General features: G+C 41.8%; 1 protein-coding gene across 1 annotated transcript in view; it reads left to right on the top strand.

The window, feature by feature from the left end:
• odad2 (outer dynein arm docking complex subunit 2) overlaps positions 1 to 20,132 on the top strand; it is a 195,267-nt gene that overhangs the window by 25,231 nt on the left and 149,904 nt on the right. Inside the window, exons 5-7 of the mRNA XM_039753888.1 lie at positions 4,804 to 4,910; positions 6,603 to 6,739; positions 11,712 to 11,828. Coding sequence (XP_039609822.1) covers positions 4,804 to 4,910; positions 6,603 to 6,739; positions 11,712 to 11,828 — 361 coding nt within the window. The remainder of the gene's footprint in view (positions 1 to 4,803; positions 4,911 to 6,602; positions 6,740 to 11,711; positions 11,829 to 20,132) is intronic.

Consider the following 20,132-nt stretch of genomic DNA (forward strand, 5'->3'; position numbering starts at 1 on the left):
TCTGAAGCATCAACATCACATTCCTTTCTGTTCTTCAATTTCATTCATTGCACAGGTGATGAGCAGTGTCTGGTTTCTTCCAATTGATGACAAACAGTTCAATCTTGGTTTCATCAGACCAGAGAATCTCATTTCTAATTGTCTGAGAGTCCTTTAGTTGTCCTTTTCAATCAATCTATTTTGTGTGTCATCTGGCCACCCTGCAATAAAGCCCAGATTAGAGGACTGTGGCAGTGGTGGTTGACCTTCTGGTAGTTCCACCCATCTTCACATAGGTTCTGTAAAGCTTAGTCTCAGTGACCATTGGGCTCTTGGTCACTTCTCCTGCCAATACCCTTATTCCACATTTGGTCAGTTTAGCTTAGCGGCCAGGTTTGAGAAGAGCGGTGCACGTTCTGGACTTCTTCCATTTAAGAAATATGGAGGCCACTATGCCCTTGGGACCCTTCAATGCTGCAGTAATTCATTTTTATTTTTTGCAGTCTTATTTAGATCTGTGCCTGAATGTAATTCCTGCAACTTCATGGTTTAGTTTTTGCTCTGATATAAATTGTCAGCTGTGGGACCATTTCTAGTCATGTCCAGTCAGTTGACTGCAGGTGGACTCCAAACAAAGTGTAGAAAAATCTCAAGGACGATCCTGTGTCATACCAGAGGGTCTAAATACTTGTGTCAATTGGAGATTTCAGTTTTTTATTTTTAATAAATTTGCAAAAAATCTTAAAATCCTGTCTTGGGGGATTAAATGTTGTTTAATGAGGGACAAAATGGACTTCAATGATCTTAGCATTAGGCTGTAACATCACGATATGTGAAAAAAAGTGAAGGGGTCTGAATACTTTCTGATGGCTCTGTATATACAAAGGCAAAGCCACATGTGACAAACAGATGTGATTGGCTGATACTCAATTCTAGCATTAACAAGAAACAAAAAACAATAACAGAGAGGCAAAGTCTAAAACATATGAGCAGAAGTCAAAATGAAATGAAGGCTCACAATTCCAGAGGAAGTCACGATTGATTGAATGTCATGAAGGCCACAAGCTTTTCAGATGAACTGAATTAATGACTCAAGTATGACAGATTTAATGCACAGACAGTTCAAGTTAACAGGTAGAGCCAAAAAACAGGACCCTTAAAACATACCGAATACGTCCGTTTTTCAGGCCAAGACAGCTGTTGAGTATTGACCCACATCTTGCAATTATACAAACATTGTACAAGCTTATACGTGTAATTTTTGAACAAAAAAAGACCAGTATAACGGGTTTAGGCCATTTTAAAAGACAACCAGCAGTGGGCGCTTCCTCAGCACTTGTAGTTTTCCTCTAATTTGTCATCGTCACGGGGTGTGGTTTCTTCCAAATCCGACCAAATCACAATGAACTGTTCGTGTCACGTGGTGGGATGTGTTTTGATGTATATCTGCATTTATGTGCGAACTCACACAAGCAAATAGAAAACGTATCCCTACTTCGAGAAAAATAGTTCCAGAAATATGCGATAAAATTATTATTTCCAGATCCCTTTTGTTGTCACAAACATGCAACGGAAACATGGATGGCATGTTTTCTTTTAGAAGGACATTTATGGTAAGTTTTAGACTTTTTTTTTTTTGGTGGTTCTTCATGCCCTTATGCCCCATTGTAAAACTCCAGTGCAGGCAAGATAATTTTTTTTTAAATTTATAGAAATCGCTAGACTTTGGAATACAATTTCATTTGGAAAATGCTTATATACCATATTTGTGAAGAAATAACTTTGACTTGAAAAATACCAAACATCCTTTAACACTTTGGAGGTGGGAGTCAATTTATGTCGACATATACGGGTAAAGGTAGATGTTGACTAATATCGACCTCCAATGGTAGAGGGTAGTAATCAGCTGTAAACATCGAGAAAACTTTCAGTTATGTTATATTTCGACTCTCAAAGCTATTAGTTAGCTTTGTTAATTTGATCTCAAATTCCTGTGCAAGTAGCACAAAGTAAACAACGTCTAAAATGGCATCGACATCTGTTGGCAAAGTGAACGCAGAACACAAAATACTCCGTGGATGATGGTTTGCTTATTATTGCTGAATTGGACTCTGCATTGCGGTGGGCTGGCGCCCTGCCCGGGGTTTGTTTCCTGTCTTGCGCCCTTGTGTTGGCTGGGATTGGCTCCAGCAGACTCCCGTGACCCTGTAGTTAGGATGTAGTGGGTTGGATGATGGATGGATGGATGGACTGTCTTATCAAACTCCGATTTTGACGCAAGTGATCTGCAGATCAAAACTGAAAGCAAGCTACCTGTGTCAGCGGATTAGTCCCCAGCTTATCGTAGTGCTGAACACGTTTGTGTAACTGATGTGCCTAAAATCTGGAATAGCTGACCAATAGAAATTAGTCAAGCTAATACGGTGGAGCACTTTAAAAAACTGCTAAAAGCTCACTATTTTAACATGGCCTTCTCAAAGCTTCATTTTAGTATAACCCTGCTATTCTTTATATCCATTAAATTATATTTTTTATCATGACTCCACAATCTGTGCTAACTCCTACTTTCTCTGCTGTTCTTTTGCTGGTTTCTGTGGTGGTGATCTGCGTCAACACCACCTGATCAGGGCACATGCAGTCCCTAGACCATCATCGTCTAATTCTTTCATGTAAAGCCTGAAAACCTTGAGGACTGTCCATCCATCCATTTTCTAACCCGCTGAATCCGAATACAGGGTCACGGGGGTCTGCTGGAACCAATCCCAGCCAATACAGGGCACAAGGCAGGAACCAATCCTGGGCAGGGTGCCAACCCACCGCAGGACACACACAAACACACCAAGCACACACTAGGGCCAATTTAGAATCACCAATCCACCTAACCTGCATATCTTTGGATTGTGGGAGGAAACGGAGTGCCCGGAGGAAACCCACGCAGACACGTGGAGAACATGCAAACTCCACGCAAGGAGGACCCGGGAAGCGAACCCGGGTCTCCTAACTGCGAGGCAGCAGCGCTACCACTGCGCCACCGTGCCGCCCCTTGAGGACTGATTGAGATCATTTATGTTCGGTAGAATGCCCAGTAGGGGCTGGGTGGTCTTGTGGCCTCAGGACCCCTGCAGATTTTTTTTTTTTTTTTTTGTTCTCCAGCCATCTGGAGTCTTTTTGTTTTTTTCTGTCCTCCCTGGCCATCAGACCTTACTTTAATCTGTTACTCAGTATTGCCTAAGCTTATTTTTGGTTTTTTTTTTTTTGTATAAATTTTCATCCTTCATCAGGCAAGATGTATCTTGCCTGAAGAAGGGGCCTGAGTTGCCTTGAAAGCTTGCATATTGTAATCTTTTTAGTTAGCCAATAAAAGGTGTCATTTTGCTTGGCTTTTCTCTACATTCATAATGGCTAACACGGTACAACAACCTAGTACTACATCCTTCATCTTGTAAAGCACTTTGAGCTCCCATTATTTGCATGAAAAGGTGCTGTGGAAATAAATGTTGTTGTAGATGCGCCCAAGGCAACGTTCAACTGGAAGTTACAATGACAAGATTGCTTAGTGTGCAGCAATGGGCGCCTGAAACAGCGGCACCAGTGTAACACATACTGACTGTAAGCAGTGTAATGTGGCGATGCATGCAGTTGGCTACTTCAAATGTTATCATACCATACCTTGTAGTGCTATGCTATGTAATAAGTATGTGAATTCACATAGTGCCCTACGGTGGGCTGGCGCCCTGCCAGGGGTTGGTTTCCTGTCTTGTGCCCTGTACTGGCTGGGATTGGCTCCAGCAGACCCCCGTGACCCTGTAGTTAGGATATAGCGGGTTGGATAATGGATGGATAGATTCGCATAGTGTAGAGGCTCATGGAACATAAAACAAAGTGGCATTTGTCATAAGTAAATGTTTTATGTTGATTTATGTGTGAAACCATGGCTTCATGTGCAAATCAGAAAAGTGAGTTTTTTTGTGAAAAATATTCAGCCTTGGGCCAAAACGGGAAAAAAAAAATAGCCCTCAAAGAGGTAAGAAAAGCTCAAGAGCAATAAATAGAAAATGTTGTATCACCATAAAGCACTGCTATCCATCCAGGTTGTATTTGGGGTAAATGCCACATCATCGCTCTGCTTCAGCTTTAGACACATTTTAGGAATTAAGGAAAATGATGCTTAAGATTTATAATGATTGAATTAAGAGTTGTAGCTGCTCCCCAGCTTGACCGCTGGACTGTTCACTCTGTTTTCTGTCTCTGAGGGAGGGAGAGGGCGGGCGGTGAGGAGCAGGCCCTGATACAGTGCATTGCTGCACCCACCACATGACAAACCAACTCAGGATCCAGATTAGGACTCCAGTGCATCCATGCAGTGGGTGACACCTCAGCACCACACTAGTTCAGATGGAATGGAACCAGTGTGAGGGATTTTTATGGTGGCTGGAGTGCCAGTTCTGCCACCAGCCCCCAGGTTTACCTCTGCAGGTTGGATGGGCCTACACGCAGGGCAGGATGCAGATTAACGTCATACCCATCTGTGAGGAAGTTAACGATAAATGGCATGGACAGTCAATTCTGGTTTGGTCTGTCTGTGATTAGTGTCAGGCAAAGAGGCCTCACACCCTGCCTACCAGATACATGGGCAGAAGTTAAATTAGGGAGAGTGGGGTCCCTCGGTGACACCCCCAAAACTGAACAATATTACTTTATACCATCTGCGAATTACTGCATTCCGCGACCTAATAGTGAGCAGCTTTCTTTCAGTTTGAAAATTGCCCTGCGTCTCAATCTAGTGGTTCTCATTGCAATTCTTGACACTTTTTTTGTTTGAAGAGAAGTGCGGCTCAGTCCGGCCACAGTGAAGAATGAGGTGGAACTGCTGAAAACCTTCTGTGGGGAGGAACAGGAGGCTGTTTTGAAGTCCGTGGAATACACATCAGGTCAGTTATTTTAATATTTTGAAATTAGACCAAATATCAGGGTTATTATTTTTGTAATATTCATATTTTTAACACAAAACAATTAGAAAGAGAGGAACTAAAGGAATCTTTATGCAAGCCTGATGCACCACATGTTGGAAACACAAAATCATATGTCCTTCCACCGAGGAGATTTGTATGCTCACATGTGTCCGCTCCCATCTGTCTACTCAGATGTGGAGTGAGAGCCGTGTCATTTCTTTGCTGAATGTTATTCTTCAGCTGTCTTAGCTCATGAGGACACACTGGTCTACCAGACCTTTTCTTTGACAAACGTATTTCCAGTAATGAAGACCGCTGAGTGCATCATCGGCAGCCCTCTATCAAGCCTCCAGGACATTTACACCTCCCGCTCCCTACATAAGGCCACCAGCCTCGTGGTTAACCCCTAGCACCCCTCCCATAAACTGTTTACCTCCCCCAAAATCCATCTGGAAGAAGATTCTGCAGCATCAGGAGCAGGTCTGCAAGACCAGGGGTGTCGAACTCCAGGCCTGGTGGGCCACAGTGGCTTCAGGTTTTCTTCCTAACCCTTTTCCGACTAATCAGTGAACAGTTTTCATTGCTAATTAACTCCTTTTCCCCGTCATTTTAATAGCCCTGTTTTTAAGGATTAAAATCACTCTTGCTGTTAATTAAACCCATTATTTAATCCCGTGGCTCGTTGCTGCTCTTATTCTGCCACAGCAGACGTTTCCAAAACAGTTGATTTTTCTGTTTTTTCTAAGAGCACCGTCAAAATGTTTTGGTGACCTAAAAGATCAACCTCACTGAGACCTTCAACGTTCTTTATTTTCAGATATTGTGTGATGGGCACAGGTGAGCTGGTCATGTGGCGGCTTGTTTTGTGTCTCATTATTGTTTGGCTACTAATTAAGGAAGCAGAGACAACTAAGGGGCCTGAGTGAAGTTAATTAAAAGTAAAGCAAAAGAAGTTAATCAGCAGCAAAAACTTGTCACTAATGAAGAAGATGGTTAGAATGAAAACCTGCAGCCACTGCGACCCTCCAGGACTGGAGTTTGACACCCGTGTGCTAGACTGCCATAGCTTTTTCCCCCAAGCAGTCAGGCTCCTGAACACCATGCTGCCCGCTTCTGCACTGGACTGTCTTCTCCACAAACTGCTCTGCCCTATTTAATCCCCCCGGCTGCTTCTTATACTGTACCTACAATGCTTATGCCTACAATGTTATGTTTACATGCCAGCATTCTGGTCCGTATGTACATCCTTACTCTCTCAACTCAATGCATACTTGCACAATTGTTCATATTTGCACGGTGTAATTGCACTAAAGAATTGTACATACTGTATACTCCATGTTTACACGACTTACCTGCCGTTTTGCACTGTTTCTTATGGTCCTTTTTGCTAGATATATTTTCATATTTAAGTATAGGTATTGTATATTTAGTATATATGTGCAGTTATATGTACAGGTATTATATTATTTATTCCGTCCTCCCATTCATCCTCTTGTGATCAGTCTGAAGTGCTGTCTGGTTGTTCTGTTGTCCTGTTGTGTTGTACGTTGCACCTTTGGTCCTGGAGGACGCTATTTTGTCTTACTGTGTGCTTTAATGTATATGGTTGAGATGACGATAAAGCTCTATTTGACTTGACTTGACCCCAAAATGTTTTTTTTTTTTTTTCAGACTATGAATTTTCAAATGGTTGTCGTGCTCCCCCATGGAGACAAGTTCACGGAGAAATTTGCTATCTAAAAATTAAACCACACGACACCGATGTGCTCTATGCCACCTGTAGTACAGCAGGTGTTTTTCTTAATGGGGTAAGTAACCATTGTTAATTCTAACACCAGTTACATCCAGTGTCCTGTTATTGTTGTAATGGGTTGCATAACTGGTGAAAAAAAAAAGATACAGTAGGAGAAAGGCCTGGGACACATAAAGGCTGCCAGAGTACATCTCTGCCATCTATCTCTGTCCAGCAGTGGGACAAAAGAGCAACTTCTAGAGGGTAGAAGAAGATTCTGAAAGTAATTTTTATGAGGATAATTTTAAGAGAGTGAAGGATTCTGGAAAGTTCATTCATAAAATTCTCTGCCAAATGGTCTAAAATAATTGCAAATTCAGCCATGCGTCGAGTTACAGCAGCATTTGGGACCAGCCGTTTGGCTGCATGCCTGTCATGAAGTATACAGGTCAGTGCATTTAAGGCTCTGGTCTGGTGTGGATCACTGGTATGCATACTCTTAACTGCCGGTACACAAATTGATCTTCAAATCTCGGCATCCGTTCACTGTGTCCTCTTACATCCTCGCAATCTATCTTTCCCCTGGATTGTGCAGCCAGTGGATTGTGGTGTGCTGTCATTGGTTTTGCAAGTGGGTTGCCTACGCCAGTGTTCCTGAACAGGTAGCCGCCATTTCATCATGGGTTGCCATTCTTAATTTATGAGTGGGTCTTGGTGGGTTGCCTGAGTGATCGGCAGCACTATGCAATATGCTTCAAGGCAGGCCCCCCGATTGTGCAAGTTTCACCAAGGAGAGATTTGCAATTACTGCTAGAACTGAAAAAGGTAAAATTGGGTCATGGGAGTGAGGATCATAAAGGTCGAGAAGAGATGGTGTAAGAGAAGGCAGTGCATTAGTCACGTGGAGCAGCACCAATCAAAGCAAACCATAAAAGACCATCCAAGAGTCAGAAAACACATGAAACCCTGTGAAATAGAGGGGGGAGAGGTTTGCAACACGCGCTGATACAGCGCATTGATGCACCTGCCACATGACAAATGTGGAAGCATGTTGTGGACAGCACAGTTATCAATCTGAAGCCGAATCATCCTTTTCTTCTTCTTCATATTGTGAGGTCTCTGAACTCATTTGGGACCCCCCCCCCACTCCCCACCCAATGGGAACGACACGCTGAAGTGCGTCCCGAAGTGCAATTGCCACGTCTGTGGAAGATTGTTTGTCCGTTGCCAGGGCAGGGCAACAGTAGGCTCACAGCGCTGCAGTGAAGCGCCACAGAAGCAAATCAATAAAGATCGGGGTCACGCTATAAGTTCCTGTCTTGCACCCCAAAACATGAGGCTTAGTCTCAGTACTTTAGCAAAACCAGCTCTATTCAGCTTGAAACAGGAACAGCACGGTTATTTATTGTAGCGTGATCTGCCACTCTCCTATGCTCAGACAGGGTCGTGGCCAGGTTAATGGCCAAGTAACACTGTGTCCTGTCATTTACAATGTCCCTTGCATCACCCATCGACATCTTTTCTGTTTGCTTTGGTGAAGAGCCATAGCAGAGCTGTGAGCCTGCTGTTGCCCTGGCAACAGATAAACAGTCTTCCACAGACACGGAGATCGGACTTCGGGACGCTCTTCGGCGTGTTGTCCAGCTGGGGGAAGGCCCAAGAGAGTTTAAAAACCTCACATCTTCTTGAATGAGTGCCGCATTAATAGGAATGTTTCTTGAACGAGCATCACTGAACCACATAAAAACTGCTTTTTCATCATCTTAAATTGCAGCAGGTCACATACGTTTGCAACCCGAGATTTTTCTTCTTTTTTTTGCTCAGTCTTTCAAGAAAGTTGACAGCGTTGATGACGAAATTCCAAATTCACGTCTTTGTGCCGCAATCGAGAGCTGCAAAAATATAAATTTTTTTTTTTTCTAATGTGCATAGCTGAGCTGCGACCACAGAACTAACTGCTCTGCGGATGATTCATTCAGGCATTTCAAGGTCTTTTGGGAACTTCGTTGGAATGAAAGTGTCTGCTGAATGTATTTCTAATAACAAGATTTCTATAGACTGGGAAAACTGTCGGGACCATAAAAATACTTCGTTGTAATGAAAATATGTTTTGTAAAGATATTCGTTGTAATGGAATTTTACCTGTATTTCATTACAGTGGTAACCTCTTCCCGATTCTCGATGTTCAAAATATAGAAAAGACTCGCAGACTCAAAATGTATTAAAACTAACTATTTGGTTTGATTTTCTGGTAATGAATCTTTGCTTCCTTTGCTTTGATTTCTGGTTTTGCGTAACGAGGAAGTATCAATTAAAGTCTGTTTTTTATTTAGTCAAATCTCTGCCATCCATAAAATTAACCACCAACAACATTTTTTTTAAATTAAAGATGACCTCTATAGTCACAGACTGCTTAAGGAGATTCTCTTGAAATTAAGGAAAAGATACAGTGGAACCTCGGGTCACGACCATAATTCGTTCCAAAACTCTAGTCGTAACCCAATTTGGTCATGACCTGAAGTAATTTCCCCCATAGGATTGTATGTATATACAATTAATCCATTCCAGACCGTACAAACTGTATGTAAATATATTTTCTTTAAAGATTTTTAAGCACAAAAATAGTTAATTATACCATAGAATGCACAGTGTAATAGTAAACTGAAAGTAAAAACATTGAATAACACTGAGACAAACACCCTGGCTCCCTGCTCAACTTCACCCGAGGCTGCATGTGAGCCTGGGCTCGCTCTCTCTCTCTATCTCTATCTCTATCTCTCCTGCTCTGGCTTTCTCCTCCTGCTTCCTGCCTTCTCCTGCAACCTCCCGTTCTTTCCTGTTCTCTTCTTTTTCCCTTTAGCTGACTCGCGTGTCTATTTATGAAGAGGACGTGGTAGTCGTGGCAATCAGTAGCTCTTGGTAACAATTACGGATGCGGACCGCTTCTCACCTGTGCACTAAGGTGAGCAACGGCCACATCACGAACTCCTCAGGACCTGCTTCGGCCACACACCACCACTCCCCCTTGCTAAGCTGCGAGTGCGGTGATTATTTATTAAAACTGGCCTTTTTGATGGGAGCTGTGGACACGCTATATCACAGGAGGAAGCTGGGTTGAGAGGAGGTTACAGTTTTGAGGGAGAGAACCTCTGCGTGATGCACTGAGAACAACGTACAGTACAGGGAGAGACTGAACACGTGCAGAAATCATCGGCGCGCATGAACCAGAAGGGAAACTGGCTTGTTCGTCACCCGAATGTGTGGTCGTGAACAGATGCTAAAGTTTGGTGAATTTTTTGGTTGTAACCTGATTTGTACGTGTTCTGAGACATTCGTGACCCAAGGTCCCACTGTATATTAATGGTTTATTAGGAGCTGTGTAGTGTATGAAAATGAATCCTGGCTGATAAAGGTGGAATGTAAAGCTAAAACAAAAATGGCTAAGATAATAATCACTCGAGTTTATCCTAGGAAGAGGAAAATGAGTGCAAAGTTGAAGTTATGTCTACAGTACTATGTTTTCATTGAAAAACGTCATTCGGCCTCCATCTATAACAGGGTTTTTTATATCGTTTATGAAAGTGTCTCCATCACAATAAAAATGACTGAAAACACATATGGCATAGACATTCCACCTGAACTCAGCATGTGTTCAGTACAATGGCTGACCCTACACTCTGACCTCCAATGGTCATGTGAAAAGACAATTTCCCCTCAGGAATTAATAAAATATATCAAATCGGTAACACCGTCAGCCATGGGATTTACAAAAAAGTTTTAGCGATTGCTAAATTATTTGCCTTTTTCACATGTAGGCAGCACTCAAACTGTACAAAATGCACTTTAAATGTTGTCAATGACAAAGAAAAGAGTCAGAAAAAGGTTTGGGGCAGCCACCTGTATGTTGTTCCTGGCTGCAAAATAGCAATAATTGATGTTACAGTACAAAACAGAACTGACTCAATAGCACAAAGATGGCAGCTTTAAAGGAGAGCGGAGGAAATGACATCAGTGGGCCTGGAACCAGAAATGACGTCATCCATGGGGCCGGAACAGGAAGTTATGTCATCCGAGCCAGGTGGGATTTCCAGTAACTGGTCTGCAGAGAAGTGAGAGAAAGAGTGGTGTGGCACTGGTGTGGCATGGAATTACTCTCATTCAGGCCCTTTTTTAGCTGCCTCCTAGGTGCACAATGTAAACAAGTGAGCAACACAAAACATGCTATGGAGTACAACTCCTCTGTGTCCACTAAGTTGGAAAATGGTTGTCTTCCATGAACGGTGACCAATCAGGGAAGGAGATGTTGTAGTGAGGAGGATCCAGTCAGGGGAGGGCAATGTTATAAGCAAGAACAAGTTAGAGTCTGGTTAGACTGTGTTTTCAAAAGTCCGCGTTTTCACCAATCTGCAATGCAATGCTTTGACTGTGTTTTCAGAAGTATGCGGGTCTAGAGATCATCTTCAAGAGTCTCCATTTTACCCCTAATGTCTGTTTTTAAATAAAAATGTAGTCGTGTGGATGTAGCCTGAGGAAAGGTTTTTTGGAGGCAACTGGCCATGGGAAAAAGGTGAAGAAAACATATTAAAAAACAGAAACCTTGACAGCCTTTAAGAAGTAATCAGGGCAGCTTAGCCATTAGCCAAAGAAACAAACTTGATGGACTGAATGGTCTCCTCTCGATGCCAAAGAGAGATGCCAAAGAAAAGGTTGATAGAATGGTGCGAAAAGAAAGAGTCTTACTCCTTGGGATATCCAAGATGGCTGAAAATTGAAGATCTGAGGTTGGCAACTGTCTATCCCTGGTAATCTTAGATGAAGGTCATTAAAGAGTCTGTTGTACTCATTAATTCAACCTGGGTACATTCTGCTTGAGTATCCATACTGGCACTTAGGTGGTCTCTGTAGCACACAAGCTGGGTTCTTTTCAAATCTGGTCTTAGTTTTGCTTCTTTCTCTGGCTACATTTTGCTAGCAGGACCACCTGTCACAGCATATAATGTTTGTGGGTCACGTCTGCTTAAAATCACGTTTTTGCTTCTATTCAACAGGGTGTGGATGAGGAAAAAGAGAAGACGGACTATGAACGAAAAAGTGAGGTGTACAAAGACTTGGTAACCCTGCTAAAACAGAGATCCTCCCATTTTGCCAAAAATATTGTTAAGCAGGTATGCCTTCATTTGTTTTATTAAAATCTTGAGCAGCATGCACTGTTCCCATCATTCTGAAAGATAAGCTTATTAATAATGTTATTGGCTGAGTGATCATCTATACTTCACAACAAAGTTAAGGACATCTCGTTCCTATATTGGCATCCACACAACTCTGTGTGTGAATTTCAATGTTTTCCCGTTTCTCTAGCAGCTCACTTTGTCTTGCATGAAAAGACATTAAGTTGAATGGTGTATCATATGTGGGGGTAATTTATGGTGGTATATTATTTTGGGATTCCTATTTTGGGATTGTTCTTAATAGAGTTAAATGGCTAAATTCACAAACAAGTTTTTTCCAGTGAATATGCTTAGATGAAGGGAATTTAGTGGAAAGACAAACCTTTACTTCCTAATACCTTAGTGATGCCAGCATGACATCACAGAGCTGTGGCGGCCAATGTTGGATGGGCCAGACACCTGGGTGTATAACACTGACCCTAGTAGTGGGCAAAAAATGAACAGAAAACGTTTAAGTACAAAAGGTGCACACAGAAGAAACTGGAAATGTATTGGTGTGTTCGTGTTTACATGGTCTTGTGTGTAACCTGTGTGTAATATGTCAGCTAGCCCCTTTAATAGTATTACCCATAGTGCTGTGCAGCTCATGTGAACAGAAAGGAGTGAGGAATCAATGAACTTCAGTGCTGCGCAATTTGGTAACCCAGGAGTAGAAATGGTCAGTCCAGGTAGATACACTGTTAAAGGGAGAGACCAGGGGGCAAAGAACCACAGGATAATAACAGGAAAACGAAAACACCGAGCATCTATCTATCTATCTATCTATCTATCTATCTATCTATCTATCTATCTATCTATCTATCTATCTATCTATCTATCTATCTATCACTCATATAATGCCTTTCATATCTATCTATCTATCTATCTATCTATCTATCTATCTATCTATCTATCTATCTAGCTATCTATCCCTCATATAGTGCCTTTCATATCTATCTATCTTTCTATCTATTATATAGTGCCTCTATCTATCTATCTATCTATCTATCTATCTATCATATAGTGCCTTATCTATCTATCTATCTATCTATCTATCTATCTATCTATCTATCTATCTATCTATCTATCTATCTATCACTCATATAGTGCCTTTCATATCTATCTATCTATCTATCTATCTATCTATCTATCTATCTATCTATCTATCTATCTATCTATCTATCTATCTATCTATCTATCTATCTATCTATCTATCACTCATATAGTGCCTTTCATATCTATCTATCTATCTATCTATCTATCTATCTATCTATCTATCTATCTATCTATCTATCAAAAGCTCTGATATTGATCGAGTAAACTTATCCAAAACAATGCATAGTAAAAATGATACACATTACTGAAATCCTATTTCAAATGCTCAGAAACTATTGATGACAGTACCCAGATTAAAATAATAAGACTCCAGGTAAGCCATTAGAATTTTAAAACAGTTGTGACATGACCAGGACCCTCAGCCCAACAAACTTGTCCATGCTGTTCACCTGATTGCCCCAACTGCCATCCAGCTGAGATGTCTGAATGTTTGTTCATCTGTAGAGTTTCAGAACTCTTTGTCTATAACAAGCTAAAGCACCCAACAGAGAGGTGAGCGGCCATATAGTAACATGGCAGTCGTATCAGGCAGAGCTCAGCTGGTAGGAGACCCAGGACACCCTGGAGAGGTTGTGCGTCTCAAGTGGCCGGGCGTCAATTCTGAATTTCCTAAGAGGACTGTTGCTGTGGATAATGAGGCCTGGTGGTGATTCTTATGTCAAACACAAGCCGAGATGAGAGACATACAGTAATGCTCACGTTCTTTGTTTTTGTCATTACCACCATCTTAAAGCTCTTTTATATGAATGTCTTCTACACTCTTGGTTAGAAAATTACACAATGCTGATTTTCTGTGCTGCAGGGGAAATACGCTGGTGTGTTTGCTGGTTGACAGACTCTAAGATAAACTAATTTTGTTTTATACCTTAAAATCCGGGAGATGGAAATTTTGTCATAAAAGTTTATTTCCTTTTTACATTACTAAGAATCACGGGGTTTAGCTAAATCTTAAGATATTCTAACTTTGCTTATAGGTTACAGATGTAAAATCGGCACCCATTGGGACAAGAGTTTAAATGTTTTAAATTATATCCAAGTACAACAGTAATTTTATCTGAAATTTGTAGACAGGATCTAGACGTTGTTTCAGTGCAGCTTTAGTCACAAAATGTTGGAAATATTTTGCTTTTCTAAGAAAATAACCCTTGACACCCAAGTAGCAGTCCATTTACTTCATTCACTGTGTATTAAAGTTGCAGTACGTCAATGACACGTTTTTAGCAGAGCTTCTTTTTTCTCATTAATCATTGTAACTCGGCCAGCTTTCCAGATGACTTAACGTAATTTTCAAAAAAATATACACAAGGCTTGCAGGGATTTACAGGATTTTTCCAATATAGGTGTTATTGCTACCAACAGAGACTGATAAAAAAATTTATTTCACGTATTACCATGTTCCCGGAGATCTGACGCAGTTTCCTTTGAATGTGAAAGGCCATTTTGATCCACCAACCTCTAGGACTGAACAGTGAGAAGTGAGGGCTTTACCAAGTCTGACCTCTGAGTTTGTTGAATTATCTCTGAGTTGGACTGTCTGGCAATCCTAAAGACAAAGGGGGTGTTTGCATGCTGGGAAATCATGGAAGTGACCGAATTTTAAGTAACTGGGCTAACATGGAATCATATTGTTGAAGTTAGGCCTATGGGGTTGTTGAGTTTGGTTAAGCTGAACGGCCTGTTGCTGTCTAAACGTTCCTAATTTTTTTAAAGATATTTTGGATTCAGTGCTGTGTTTCCCCCAAGTTGAAGTTCTTGTTGGTATGCCCCAAACATCCAAAGCTCTCGCACTAGCACTTTTTATTAGACTGTAATGCAAGAGGCTCATGTCTCTGAAGCGGACGGCATTACTGGTTACTGTAGTCATTTGGGGTGGGAGGGTCTTTTGATGGTCACAGGGGGCAAATCAACGTGAGTGGTCACTTTGTCTGCATGGAAATTCTCCTTTCTCAAAGGTAGACCTACTGTGTGAGTCACATCATGGTTGAAAGAGTGTAATGTCCGTTCAGTTCATTTTAGTTCTGTTTGAGCTTGGAAAGCACTCTTACAAGTCCAATGTGGTAAAACAAATACAATTGAATTAAATTAAGTTGAAAATAGCGTAGAGATAATGGAAAGAATAGAAATATCATGTAATATGTACATAGAAATACACACTGGATTCAGAAAGTATTCAGTTACAGCTTCGTAAGTCTTGCACACATGGATTTGGGAAGTTTATCCCATTCTTCCTGGCAGATAATCTCAAGATTCATTAGGCTGAGTAGAAAGTGTCCATAAACTGCCATTTTCAGATCACTCCACATAGTGGGGTACAGGTGTGGGCGCCTCATGAACAGACAGCAACTAATTGCAAGGGTTTTGGCTATATGCTTCAACTGGTGATTTGTCGTCCTGAAAGGTGACATGTCCCCCAGTCTTAGGTCACATGCACTCTAGATCAGGCTCTCTCCGAGGACCTCTTTGAAATTTGGCCGCATTCATATTTCCCTCAATTCTGACCATTCTCCCTGGGCTCTGTTGCTGAGACACACCCCCATGGCATGATAATGCCACCACCATCTTTCACTGTACGAATGGTAGAGGGCAGGTGGTCAGCATTTCCTGGTCTTCACCTCACATAGTGCTTGGAGTTCTGCCCAAAATGTTCAATGTCTCATTAGACCAGAGAATCTTCTTCTTCAAGCTCTCGGAGTCCGTTAAACTGTCTACCATAACCGCCCGAGTAATGAAGTGCTGCTAAATTAGTTGCTTCGGTGCTCCCATCTCAGCAGTTGACTTCTGAAACTCTGTCAGAGTGACAATTGATTTCTTGGTCACCTCCATAACCAAGGCCCTTCTTGCCTGTTTACTCAAATTGGCCAGATGGCCACCTCTAGGAAGAGTTCTGGTAGTTTCAGACTTTTCCCATCCATTTCCCAAGTATTGATGCTACTGTGTCCATAGAATTACCCAAAACTTTAGAAATGTTTCTATACTCTTTCCCCTTTCTATGCCTCACCACAATTTGATCATGGGTGGTCTACAGAGAGTCCCCTGGACTTCATGGCTTGGTTTTTGTCCTGAAATGCAGTGTGAACTGTGGACCTTCTATACACAGGGGCACGTCTGCCTTTCTAAATGATGTCCAGTCAATTCAGTTTGCCACACGTAGACTCCAGTCACGTTCTAAACACATCTCAAGGATAGCGAAAGGAAAAAGGATGAACCTCAGCACAATTTGGAGTGCCCCACGCAAGGAGTCTGAATACTTATTTGAATGAGGGATTTCAGCTTTTGGGGTCTTGATACATTTGCAAACTTTTCTACAAACAAGTATTCACTTTACAATACAATACAAAACAATACAGTTTATTTTTGTATAGCCCAAAATCACACAAGGAGTGCCGCAGTGGGCTTTAACAGGCCCTTTTTTTTGACAACCCCCCAGCCTTGACTCTCTAAGAAGACAGGAAAAACTCCCAAAAAAACCCTTGTAGGGAAAAAATGGAAGAAACCTTGGGAAAGTCAGTTCAAAGAGAGACCACTTTCTAGGTAGGTTGGGCGTGCAGTGGGTGTCAAAAAGAAAAGGGGTCAATACAATACAATACAATACACAGAACAGAACACAAGTAATACTCAATATAATACAATAGTAAAATAAAAATATTACGAGTACAGAACAGAATTCAACAGTAGATGATATCACGTAATACGATTCTGATTTGTTCAGATTCCTGGAGACCTCAGCCATCAAGCTTCCTCCCCCTATTGGCCATTCCACAGCTGAATCAGTGCTGGTTCAGCCCATACAATGAAAGGACCCCTCTACCTGACGATTCCTGCGATCATCCATCAGACTTTACCTTAGGCAAGCAAAACAACTTGGCAGGCGGGCAGTGGCACCAACTGCCACATTTGAGTACTGAGAAGAGAAACAGAATAGGTGAGGGTTAGTAACAACTTCTAACTATCATGTTACTTATGTTTTAGTGCTAATAAGTAAAAACAGAGATGCAGTCTGTACAGTTAATCAGCAGCTCTAGTCAGGGTGTGCTAAACTGAAGTTGTGAGTCTTCAGCCGGGATTTGAAAGCTGAGACCGAAGGGGCATCTCTTATAGTAGCAGGCAGACCACTCCACAGTTTAGGGGCCCTGTAACTAAAAGCTCGACCTCCCACTGTTATTTTATTAATCCTTGGAATCAGAAGCAGACCAGCATCTTGAGATCTTAATGTGCGCTCAGGTTTGTAAGTCATGTGTAGTTCAGACATGTAAACCGGACTTTCGCCATGTAAGGCTTTATATATTAGATGGAGGATTTTGAAATCTGCCCTGGACTTTGTCATTATGAGTTAAATCTATCCATTTAAATTTAAATCTGCATCACAAGAACATTAGCCCAGTGTGAAGAGGTGTGAATGCTTTCTGAATCCACTGTAAATTAAAAGATCAGTTGTCCCATAATTTCTTAAAGCAGTTCCCCAATTTCAATGATTTGACTTATTTAACTGTCTCATATTTTAGGCATATTTCTCATACACTGTCTAGCTTGGGTAAAACAAGAAGCGGACACAGAAGAAGGATGGGGCATATCCGTGACCCTGGTTAACAAAACATCAAAATCAAAATAATCTTTTCACGGAGATAAAGTAAACATTTTTTCAGACAGGAGTCCATTAGTGAACTGACTCAAATATGGCCGAACTGCTGGATATAAGGATTCCAGGCAGGAAGGGGAGGGTCCAGGAGGGTGGACAATAGATGGGAAGTAGAATGGCCGACACTCTTCCATTCTGCAGAAAGAGGACGAGAGACAGCATTAGCACACAACACTTAACTCCTGGTTCGGTGGGTAACTACCTTCATCAGAGCCCTTAAGCTGCCTCCCAAGTGCCCACGTGTGACCCTGGAGACATCAGCTGTTGAACTCTCATAGTTGAAAGTTTGTGCCCCCTTCCTGAAGTTCATCATTTTAGATATTATAGAGATTTTATGATCCTGAGCTTGTAATGAATCTGCTAAATAACAACCTCCCACATGTATAAAAGGATTTGAATTCTTAGATTATCACACTAGATGGAAAAAGTGAGTGTGAGATTGATAAGTGAATTGGAGTGGCAGCTGCTGTTCTGCGGGCACTGTACCAGTCCATGGTGGTGACATGGGAGCTGAGACTAAAGACAAAGCTCTCAGGTTTGCTGGTCAGTCTACATCCCTGTCCTCACCCATGGTCATGAACTGTGGGTGATGACCCGAAAGGATCAAATCATGAGTACAAGCAGCAGAAATAAAGTTTCTTTGCAGGGTGGCTGGGCTGACACTCAGTGATAGGTATGGAATCTCAGAAATTTGGAAAAGATCAAGAGTTGAGTTGCTGCTCCTCCAGATCATAAAGAGCTAGTTGAGGTGGCTTGGGCATTTCGTAATTCGGCATACTTAAAAGCCCAAAAGCACATATTGATTTTTTGATTGTTTGCTTTTCTCTCTCTCTGACATTCCCTCTAGACACTTCCCATTCAGCGCAAACCCTGTGGCAGACACAGACCCATTGGGAATGCCTGTAAATTCCCCAGAAAGAGTTGGGACCTGTAGCTTGGGACTGGGAAGTTTGGGGTTGACCTGCTTGGTTTGCAGCCACCGTGACCCTCACCAGGAAAAGTGGTTTCAGCAAATAAGATGAGATTATCACACTGTTATATTTAACAAACAACCGGATATTCTTGTGTGCAAAAGTAAATGAACCCTGTTAAGCACGTCCTTTAGGCGTAATCAATCTTCTCCTCTAATGGGTAACCAGTCCTTGAGAGCTTACTGGAGAGATTTGTTTCCTCTAATTCCTCCTAACAAACTCTTTGAGTGTTGATAGAGGTCTCATTTCCTTCCAAAAGCCATCTTCACATTCTGCCACAGCATTACAGTAGGATTCAGGTCAGGGCAATTCCAGGACCCCTTTTTCCTAAGCCATTCTTTAGTGGACTTAACTTTGATGTTTTGGATTGTATCAAGCTTGAATTTTCAAACTTGTGGCCTGATGTTCTTCACAAGAGTTCCTTTGTATTTCTCAGAATCTGCAATTCCCTCGACATGATAAAGTTTCCTACACACAGAGTAAGACAAACAGTCCCCATACATGGACACATCCACCACTCTGCTTGATACGTTTTGCTGGTGTTAGACTGTGTTGGATCGTCACCAAGCGTGGACCCTTCAAATAGGACAATTATGAACTCATCTTTCCAGAGAACAGAATTTCAGATCTCTTCAGAATTGTATTAGTGTTCTTTGGCAAACTTTTTGTGGCATTTCCATCCACAGGGTATTTCTGCTCAGGGCTCTTCTTGTTAATGTCCAGAGACCATTGTAGGTCTCTTGATGTTATTTAGAGATTACCCTTTGTCTCTGTAATTATTCTTCTTACGGCTTTGAACATTCAAACATTAGAACAATCGAGATGAGAACAGGCCATTCAGCTCAATAAAACTCGTCAGTCCTATCCACTTAATTCTTCCAAAATAACATCAAGTTGAGTTTTCAAGGTCCCTAAAGTCCTAACTGTCTACCACACTACTTGGTCACTTGCACATAGCAAATAAGCACAATAATACAAAGCTTTGTTTGCCTTCTTCTCCGCATCCACTTTTACTCCAGCAAGCTTTGTCCTCCACTTTCCAAATCCTGGAGCAGTGGCAGCCGGCTCCTTTTATTCAGTACCCAGGAGCACTTACGGTGGTCCATTAGCATGGTCCAGAAGCATTTTTGGGTGAGGTGGAAGACTAATGAGGTTGGGCTCTGCACCTCCTGCAGTGTCCCCTTGTGGCACCTACAGAACTCAACAGTGCCGTACCGACCTCCAACTCATTTTGGCACATAGTTTAGTACTGCTGCCCAACGGCTCAAGATTTCTGGATCTAAGCATTAATTTACATATTCTCACGTCTGCATGGGCTCTTCCTCAGACAGCCCCATTTCTTTTCATATATTAATCTTCATTACTCAAGACCATGCAGGTAGATAGTTTTGTAAGCCATTCTTCTTTAACCCAAGAATGTTCATTTTAGCCCATCAGTTAGCACTCTCGCTCTGTTCAGTGACGCCAGACCACGTAATAGTTTGACTATAAGCTGCTGGAAGAAACCAGATACCCCATGTGAACACAGGGAAAACATGC

Source organism: Polypterus senegalus, chromosome 5 (assembly GCF_016835505.1).
Source record: "Polypterus senegalus isolate Bchr_013 chromosome 5, ASM1683550v1, whole genome shotgun sequence".
Lineage (NCBI taxonomy): Eukaryota > Metazoa > Chordata > Cladistia > Polypteriformes > Polypteridae > Polypterus > Polypterus senegalus.